The sequence below is a fragment of the Penaeus vannamei genome, chromosome 26 (genome assembly GCF_042767895.1).
Source record: "Penaeus vannamei isolate JL-2024 chromosome 26, ASM4276789v1, whole genome shotgun sequence".
NCBI lineage: Eukaryota > Metazoa > Arthropoda > Malacostraca > Decapoda > Penaeidae > Penaeus > Penaeus vannamei.
In genome coordinates this window covers 34,960,691-34,970,690 of record NC_091574.1, presented here as the reverse complement: position 1 = coordinate 34,970,690, position 10,000 = coordinate 34,960,691, and the positions used below count along the sequence as shown (strand labels likewise).

At 40.9% G+C, this 10,000-nt stretch overlaps 3 protein-coding genes across 3 annotated transcripts in view; 2 read left to right on the top strand and 1 right to left on the bottom strand.

Annotated features, from left to right (window-relative positions):
* LOC113812810 (uncharacterized) overlaps window positions 1-1,209 on the top strand; it is a 1,698-nt gene extending 489 nt beyond the window's left edge. The window contains exon 2 of the mRNA XM_027364726.2: window positions 387-1,209. Within this exon, the coding sequence (XP_027220527.2) occupies window positions 387-1,124 (738 nt within the window). The 3' untranslated portion in view covers window positions 1,125-1,209. The remainder of the gene's footprint in view (window positions 1-386) is intronic.
* A 2,597-nt stretch (window positions 1,210-3,806) lies between these two features.
* On the top strand, window positions 3,807-7,130 carry LOC113812811 (uncharacterized transmembrane protein DDB_G0289901-like). The gene is made up of 2 exons (XM_027364728.2): window positions 3,807-3,841; window positions 4,584-7,130. Exons 1-2 carry the CDS (start codon window positions 3,830-3,832, stop codon window positions 6,987-6,989), a joined length of 2,418 nt encoding a protein of 805 aa, XP_027220529.2. The 5' UTR covers window positions 3,807-3,829; the 3' UTR covers window positions 6,990-7,130.
* A 2,604-nt stretch (window positions 7,131-9,734) lies between these two features.
* Window positions 9,735-10,000, bottom strand: part of LOC113812807 (uncharacterized) — an 834-nt gene continuing 568 nt past the window's right edge. Inside the window, exon 2 of the mRNA XM_027364724.2 lies at window positions 9,735-10,000. This exon is cut by the window's right edge and continues 320 nt beyond it. Coding sequence (XP_027220525.2) covers window positions 9,802-10,000 — 199 coding nt within the window. The 3' untranslated portion in view covers window positions 9,735-9,801.

Genomic DNA, 10,000 nt, shown 5'->3' with positions numbered 1-10,000 from the left:
TCTCTTTATCTATCTATCTCTTTATATATACAAATATATATATGTCTATATATGTATATATGTCTATATATATGTATATATTTATATATATATATATATATATATATATATATATATATATATATATATATATATATATACATACATATACATACGCATGTATATGTATGTATATATAAATGTGTTTGTTTGTGCGTGTGTGTGTGTGTGTGCATATATATACCTATCAGATTTTTGCATCGTGATCCTTGCTAGTGTTTAAATTCATATATACATATGTGTGTATTAACATAATGATATGGATAAAGAATTGTATTTATAGATAGACAGACATGCTTGTGTCATTTTACGGAAGCCTGATCACTTTCAACCATGTCCTCTCACAGATAGCTATAGCTTTCGTGGCGGCGCTGAGTGTCGCCGCAGCTGCGCCCGGAGGTTGCTGTGGAGGCGGCCATGGCTCCTACGGCAGCAGGGGAGGAGGAGGCCATGTAGGGGGAGGCGGTGGTCGTGGCGGCGGTGGCAGGATCATTAAGGCACAGCTTGTCGGCGTTGGCACTCTTCCCAGCACCGGTGGAGGCAGCCATGGAGGCACTGGGGGATATGGCACCCGAGGCGGTGGTGGACACAGGTTCTCCAGAGGACCTAGTATTGTCCAAGCTCAGCTGGTCGGTGTTGGCACTCTCCCGAGCATCGGTGGCACAGGCGGTGGAGGTTATAGTTCGCATGGAAGCGGATCGAGGAGCAGCTTCGGCAGATCCAGAGGTCCGCAAATTGTGAAAGCACAGCTGGTCGGAGTTGGCACTCTCCCGAGCACCGGTGGCACAGGCGGCGGAAGCTATGGTTCGCATGGAAGCGGATCTAGAAGCAGCTTCGGCAGATCCACAGGTCCGCAAATTGTGAAAGCACAGCTGGTCGGTGTCGGCACTCTCCCCAGCACCGGTGGCACAGGCGGTGGAAGCTACGGCTCTCACGGAGGAGGAGGATCTCGCGGTGGCCACGGCAGGTCGAGCGGCGCCAGCATCGTCCGGGCTCAGCTGGTCGGCGTCGGCACCCTTCCGTCTGGCGGAGGCGGAGGACACGCTGCTTCGGCCGGCGGGGGATACGGTAGCAGAGGCTGGTAATGCGTGCTTTACGAAACCTATCTGAATGTGTTTCAGTGCGAACCATTGTGACTCAAACCCAAATACAATAAAACCCAGAAACCAACCGTTGCTTTTAAGAACCAGATATTTTATGTTCATCATTATAAATAGATAATTAAACTTACATCGAATTACGGACAAGATATCAACAAAATAATTCTAGAGAATAAAGGATGGATACTTAATCTGTTCTTTATCTTGTCTTTTGGTTCTCTTATTAAGAGGGAGGGATTTTTTTATGATAGGCTTTACCGGTGGCAATATGTATGTATGTATGCATGCATACATGTATATATGTATATATATATATATATATATATATATATATATATATATATATATATATATATATATATATATATATATATATATATGTATATTTAGGTATGTATGTTTATACATATGTATACAGTTACGTATATATGCGTGAGAAAGGGTGAGGGAGAGAGAAAGAGACAGACAGAGAGAGAATGTAATGATGTCATGTACATCAACAATAGCACTTGTTCGTCAGATAAGCATATCCCTAAATGTTAATACGTAGAAAAGAAACTTGTTTGAAGTCTCTTAGAATCATATAATTATGACGTCACAAACCCAAACCTGCTTCAGATCAAGGACCGTGAGAATTTCCTTCACCGTTAAACAGCTGATCGCCAAAGGTGGAAAATGAAATGGATAAGAAATAAAAATGAAGTAACAACAACTATCCATCAATAATGATTTTCGTGTTTCTTGACAGATATATAAAATCCATTCTTTTCTAACAGCGAATCCAATTATCAATTTGATCAAAATCTATCGCGATAACCATAATAATTATGATTATATTAGATACTATGATTATAAGTAGTAATTTACAAATGAGTGATGATAACAAAACTAATTCTAGATATTTTTGTACTTTTGCAACGACAGCGATGGTGAGGATGATGATGGTGCCAAAAACCACCACGAAGACACGATGGACACGATGAATATAACGACGAAGGAGGCGGTGATGAGTAAGACGAAGATGGGGATGACGATGACCACTATGACGTTGATGATGAAGACGACGACGATGGTGATGACGTAGAGAATGACGATGATTAGAAGACAACGGCGATGGTGATGACCAGTGATGACTATGATGAGGCTGAATAGGATGATGACCACCTCGTCGATGATGGTGACGATAATAAGACTACTATCTATTTGCCCGATTGACATGGAGGTGGAGAGAGAGAGAGAAGTGGAGGAGGTGGATCGAGTGGACGTCGGTCACAAAAGTGCTTTAAATATGCATTTATTTCTTTATTCATGCATGCCAAGTACATGAATATTCTTCGGGTCGGACCTCGCACAATTCTAACAAACCGGCAGCAAGTCTCGACCAACATATTCTACAAGCCGCTACCTCCCCTTGTATACTAGGACCAGCTGGGATCATACTCACTCGAGGTGCCAAAGGGGTTCGAATTCCCATACAGTAAATCAGCATTCAAGTACCATAGTCTACTTAGCATACAATATTTCAGTGGGTAAGGTAGGTAAGTAAGTAAGAGTAAATAATGAAGAAGGAAGGAACACCAAAATCTATATCTTTTTAGGATACCTTTGGAAAGGTAGCTCTTAAACACGTGAGAGAGAGGTAGGGGAAACGGGTGAAAAAGGTAGCTGGGGGAGGGAAGGTCAGAAAGAGAGAGGGAGAGATAGATAGAAAGCTAGAGAGAGAGAGACAAAGAGACAGTGAGGTTGGGGGGGAGAGAGAGAGAGAGAGGTGGAAGGGTAGGAGGGAGGAAGGGAGAGATAAAATGGGGGAGAGGGAGGGATATATATATAGAGAGAGAAGGGGGAAGGGGGGAGAATAGAGGAGGAAGGGAGACGGGGAGAAGGAAGAGAGAGGGGGTGAGAAGAGAGAGAGACAGTGAGAGAGGCTATCAAACAAAGCAAAAAGATGGAAACTATCCTACGTGCAAGAACCCATGCAATATCACACGAGTTCATATGACGATAATATTTCCTAAAAAGAAGTATATTTTTCTACAGTGATAACTCGGCAAGGAAGATAGTTCCTTTATTTTATTATTATTAATCAGACAGAGCTATGTCACACTTTCATTTATTAGCAGGAAAAGGTAGCAGATTATATTGCTTTCTGTTGTTTTTTACCGAACAAATCGCTTTTTGTAATAATTTTTTGAGCGGTTCTTAACAATCAATGCTCTACGCAAATCAAATTCATCATTTTAATCATCAATCATCTTCATGTCTCCATCAATGGTAAGTACACTCGGAGCCCACAACAACATCAGTAATATGACGATAAATACCAGTAATGATAAATGTTCACTTGGTAACCTATGGTACGGACGTAGTTGAGTGTGGGTACGTGAGACCTTGAGAAAAGAGATCACTTTTGTTTTTTTAGCATTCGGGGTATAGCATAGTATACCAGAGTATTATATACCTCAAGTATAAGGAGATTAATTATAACATTTTTCTTTATAATCGATATTGTTAAGAATTCGTTTAATTAAAGGTATAATGATAAACATATAAATGTAGATGTAGATGTAGATATAATTCATCAATGTAAATGGGTAACTGGCAACTTGGCACCGAGGGGTAGTGTCAGTATAAGTACAAGCGCAAATTATTAGCCAAGCAGTCGTTTCCTGGTGCCTGGAATACCTAGGAGCATGCGAATATTTGTGAGTACTCGGTTATGCTAGATATATTGTTTGGAATATCTAGATGAACAGATCAAAAGAAACTAATACACAAAGTCAGATCCAGTTGATTTCATGGACTTATGTGCATATAAGTATCAAAAGATTGTGGTGTATATATATGAATGTATATATAATATATAAATATATGTGTGTGAGTGTGTGTATGTATATGCATGAATTTATATATATATATATATATATATATATATATATATATATATATATATATATATATATATATATATATAAATATATATATATATATATATATATATATATATATATATATATATATATATATATATATATAGATGTATATATATGTATATATATATATATACATATATAAATATATATATATATAAATATATATATATATATATATGAATATATATTATATATATATACATATATACATATATATATATATATATATATATATATATATATATATATATATATATATATATATATATATATATGTCTACACATATAAAGACAACTTAAATTATTAGTGTGCTGATATATTCCCGCATGTTCGACCACATGTCTATGTAAATTTACTAATCTTTATTTTTTCTCATAAACAAGATGGTTTTCAGTATACTTGATAGTTCTTAATTCATTTCTACATTTCTTTTGATCAGTTTATATGCAAAGATACTGCATGAAAATCAACATTCTTCGGTCAACAATGCTATAAACATTGACTTTTCCACAGATAGCGTTGGCTCTTCTGGCGTCGCTAGGTGTAGCAGCCGCTTCTCCTACAGGATGCTGTGTAGATGGGTCCTACAGTAGCAGGGGAAGAGGTGGCCACGGAGGAGGTGCAGGCAATACAGGCGGTGGCCACATGAGAGGAAATAGTTACGGAAGTAGTGGCCGAGGCGGTGGTGGCAGGATTGTGAAGGCACATCTTGCTAGGGTTGCTAATCCCCCTGGCACCTTTAGCGGCAGCGCTGGAGGCATAGGGAGGTACGGCACTCGGGGCAGTGGCGGACACAGGATTCCCAGAGGACCCAGTATTGTCCGAGCTCAGCTGGTTAGGGTTGGTACCCTCCCAAGTACTGGAAGTTACAGCTCCCATGGAAGAGGATTTCGAAACGGTTTCAGAAGATTCAATGGCAAAAACATCGTGAAAGCACAGCCGGTAAGTGTTGGCACCCTCCCAAGCAATAGTGTCAGCGTTGGGAACAGTTACATCTCCCATAGAGGACAATTTCGAAACAGCAATGGAAGGTTCAGCAGCCCAGGCATCACGAAAGCACAGCTTGTAAGTGTTGGCACCATCCCAAAGTCTGGTGGCAGCAGTGGGAGAAGACCTAGCTCCCACGGGGGTCCCAGCATTTCAAAGGCCCAGCTGGTAGGTGTTGGCACTTTCCCAAGGACTGGTGGCGGCGGTAAGAGGAGGCCTATCTCCCTAGGGGGTGCGCCTCAAAGCAGCATTGTGAAAGCCCAGCTAGTAAATGTTGGCACCTTTCCAAGCAGTTATGGCAGCGGCGAAGGCAATTATAACTCCTATCGAAGAAGGTCGCAAGGAAATTATATAAGATCCAGCAGTTCTAACATTGTGAAAGGGCAACTGATAGGCATAGGCCTCCTTCCAAACTCTGGTGGCAGTGATGGAAATTCTAGCACCCAAGGAGGTGGATCTGTGAGCAGCATTGAAAGGTCCAGTGGTCCCAGCATTGTGAAAGCTCAGTTGGTAGGTGTTAGCACCCTCCCAGGTTCTGTTGGCAGCACTAATGGCAGTGGTGGTGGAAATTCTAGCACCCAAGGTGAATCTGAGAGTGCCATTGAAAGGTCCAGTGGTCCCAGCATTGTAAAGGCTCAGCTTGTAGGTTTTGGCACCCTCCCAGGTACTGTTGGCAGCGGTGGTGGAAATTCTAGCACCCAAGGTGAATCTGAGAGTGCCATTGAAAGGTCCAGTGGTCCTAGCATTGTAAAGGCTCAGCTTGTAGATTTTGGCACCTTCCCAGGTACTGTTGGCAGCACTAATGGCAGCGGTGGTGGAAATTCTAGCACCCAAGGTGAATCTGAGAGTGCCATTGAAAGGTCCAGTGGTCCTAGCATTGTAAAGGCTCAGCTTGTAGATTTTGGCACCTTCCCAGGTACTGTTGGCAGCACTAATGGCAGCGGTGGTGGAAATTCTAGCACCCAAGGTGAATCTGAGAGTGCCATTGAAAGGTCCAGTGGTCCTAGCATTGTAAAGGCTCAGCTTGTAGGTTTTGGCACCCTCCCAGGTACTGTTGGCAGCACTAATGGCAGTGGTGGTGGAAATTCTAGCACCCAAGGTGAATCTGAGAGTGCCATTGAAAGGTCCAGTGGTCCTAGCATTGTAAAGGCTCAGCTTGTAGGTTTTGGCACCCTCCCAGGTACTGTTGGCAGCACTAATGGCAGTGGTGGTGGAAATTCTAGCACCCAAGGTGAATCTGAGAGTGTCATTGAAAGGTCCAGTGGTCCCAGCATTGTAAAGGCTCAGCTTGTAGGTTTTGGCACCCTCCCAGGTACTGTTGGCAGCGGTGGTGGAAATTCTAGCACCCAAGGTGAATCTGAGAGTGCCATTGAAAGGTCCAGTGGTCCCAGCATTGTAAAGGCTCAGCTTGTAGGTTTTGGCACCCTCCCAGATACTGTTGGCAGCACTAATGGCAATGGTGATGGAAATTCTATGTCCCAAGGAGGTAAATCTGAGAGCAGTATCGAAAGGTCTAGTGGTCCCAGCATTGTGAAAGCTCAGCTGGTAGGGGTTGGCACCCTCCCAAGTACTGTTGGCAGCAGCAGTGGCAGTGGTGGTGGAAATTATAGCACCCTCTCAGACACTAATGAAAGCAATGAGGGAAACTCTAGCTCCCATATAGGCAGATCTGAAAGCAGCATTGGAAGGGCCAGTGGGCTCACCATTGTGGAAACACAGGTGATGGGTGTTGGCACCCTCCCGAGCATTGGTGGCAGCAATGGGGAAAATTCTAGTTCTCACGAATTTGCATCCGAAAGCAGTATTGCAAAGGCCCAGCTGGTAAGTATTGACACCTTCGCAGGAAGTGGTGGCAACGGTGGGGAAGTTCTAGCTCCCATGGACGGGGATCTTAGAGCAGCATTGGAAGGCACCGAAGTCCCAGCATTGTGAAACCCCAGCTGGCAGGCGTCGGCACCCTCCCAAGTACTGGTGATAGTAGCAGTAAATAGTCTAGCACCTGTGGATGTGGACATCAAAGCACCTTTAGAAGGTCCAACGGTTCCAACATTATATAGGTACAACTGGCAGGTATAGGAACCCTAGTACTGGTAGCAACAGTGTGGGAAGTCATAGCTCCCACAGCAATGGATCTCGCAGAGGCTATGACAGGTCCAGTAGGTCAATCATTGTCTTGGCGTCAGCACCATTGGCAGATGCGACAGGGGAGATTAACATGATGGAGTCCACAGTGGCAAGAAGCTCTATGTGCACTAGTATTGTCAGCCACTCGCTCGCTGGTGTCTGCTGTAGGCTTGAAGGTGGAGGCATTGGGTATGGCTCCAGTGCTGTTGCTACCAGTGAAGAATATGCTTAATGAAACAATAGTCTAGTCACTTTATGGGTACTAATGTAAGTTATAGACATTCTGTACATTCAATAAAGCGAAAATTGAAACCGATTTATTTAGTTGTCCTTAAGAATAACCTTTGTTTATCATTCATCTATTTAAAACATATTGGAGAATAGTTCTGTCTTGACTAGCATTAGTGAATCTACGTGAACCTTGGATTCAATCTAGATTGATAATATTGACATGCTCAAAATGGTGTAGCAAAAAAAAAAAAAAAAAAAAAAAACACTGGTTGAACAGCCAGAAACGGCCACTTCAATTATATTTCTATCTCACTTACCACCACGCTAGTCTTGTTGCAAATTAATAACCTTTTGGCAGCATACTGTACCTGTCATAATGAAACTGTATCATTTATCGATGGACTTTGTAACCTATGCAGAGTACATATTACTTCGTTACACTCAAATACAAATGCCTAAAGTTTGAAGAAAGAGCTGTAGAGTTCGCCCAGGGTGACGAAAGGGCTGTGACATCATGGTGTCGCTGTTTCAAACCCGCTCGAGAATAAGCATCGCAAAAAGATTAGAAAAAGAAAAAGAAAAAAATGGACAAGCAATATGCAAAATCTGAAAAAAGTGTTTCTTGATAGATGGCACATTGCAACAAAATTATTATTACTGTTATCATTAATTTCATCACTTATTTATTGCAATAACCATTTCCGCCATTTATTCAATATTTGTTTTTGTTTTTCAATAATTTTATATAATCGACATCATTATCAGAGCCACTAATACTTCAGTTACTAAAGGGGCAATCATCATAACATTATTCACTATTATTGACGGCTTTAGCATTCGTATTGATATTACTGTTCTATTACTACTACGACTATTATCCCTACTAGTGCTACGACCATCGCAACCTTTTCACCATCATATCTATTCACCATCATTCCTATTCACCATCATTCCAATTCACCATCATTCATACTCACCATCATTCCTATTTACCATCATTCCTACTCACCATCATTCCTACTCACCATCATTCCTATTTACCATCATTCCAATTCACCATCATTCCTACTCACCATCATTCCTACTCACCATCATTCCTACTCACCACCATTCCTACTCACCATCATTCCTACTCACCATCATTCCTACTCACCATCAGATCTATTCACCATCATTCCTATTCACCACCATTCCAGTTTAACATCATTCCTATTTACCATCATTCCTACTCACCATCATATCTATTCACCACCATTCCAATTTAACATCATTCTTACTCAACATCATGCAAGTGCTTCTGTAGGTACATCAAGAAGTCAAGCTTGCAAGTCTTCATCGGTGAAATTGTCATAAATTTGGAAAGATATTCATAATTTTTTTTTTTTTTTTTTTTGTCATCTTTGTCTCAACCATTCGCATGCCATTATTATCATTATATAATAATAATGATGATTGAAGCATCATATTATTTCATTCTTATTTACCATTACTCTTGTTTATTCTTTCCAATCATTATTTTCATTTCTATTGTTATTGTTATTTTGATTTATTATTATTATTGTAATTATCAGTAGTAGTAGTAGTAGTAGAACCATTATAATCTTCAATGTCATCATTATTATCTTCATCATTATCATTATCATCATTGTTATTTTCATTATTATCAGCCTCATGTAGTTTTGGATCATTATTATCCTCATCTTTATCATCATTATTGTTTTCATTATCATTATCAGCCATTATCAAGTCAAGAGTTACATGTATGAATCTATAAATCCCCACACACAAGCACAAACACACAACCACACACACACACACACACACACACACACTCACACACACACACACACACACACACACACACATGCACATACCCATACCTGCCTGTAAATATACCTATGTGTGTGTATATACTGTAGATCTATACATGTGTCTATGAATCTACTTACACACACACACACACACATGCACATACCCATACCTACCTGTAAATATACCTATGTGTGTATATACTGTAGATCTATACATGTGTTTATGAATCTATTTGTACATCTGCTTATTCCATTGTATGTATCCATCTAATATAAGTATAATCATCTATAATCGATATTTGTTTGTTTATAAATACATCTAAATGAATTTATGTATATGATTTTCGATTTGTGTCCGCGTGTCATATCTACTATTATTATTGCTGTTGTTTCGCTGATTCTCTTTCTGTTGTTCTTGCTATTATCCTTGCAAGGAATAACTTTTTAATATTACAACATTTCCAAAATTTACTACATCAGTGGGTGTTGGTGATTAAATCCGGACTTTAAATTCGATTGTTTTTCGTTTATTTACATGTAGCTAATGAATACACAAAGTTCGTTGATGACAGAAAGTCTTACCAACCACTGCCACCGCCGTATCCACCACCGGAACTGGAACCGTGGCCGCCGCCCCCTCCTGAGGGAAGGCTGCCAACACCAACCAGCTGTGCCCGGACAACGCTGGCACCGCTGGATCTGCCATGGCCGCCTCGAGAGCCACCTCCGCCGGAACCATAACCTCCTGAGCCTCCGCCACCACCTCCGCCAGTGCTG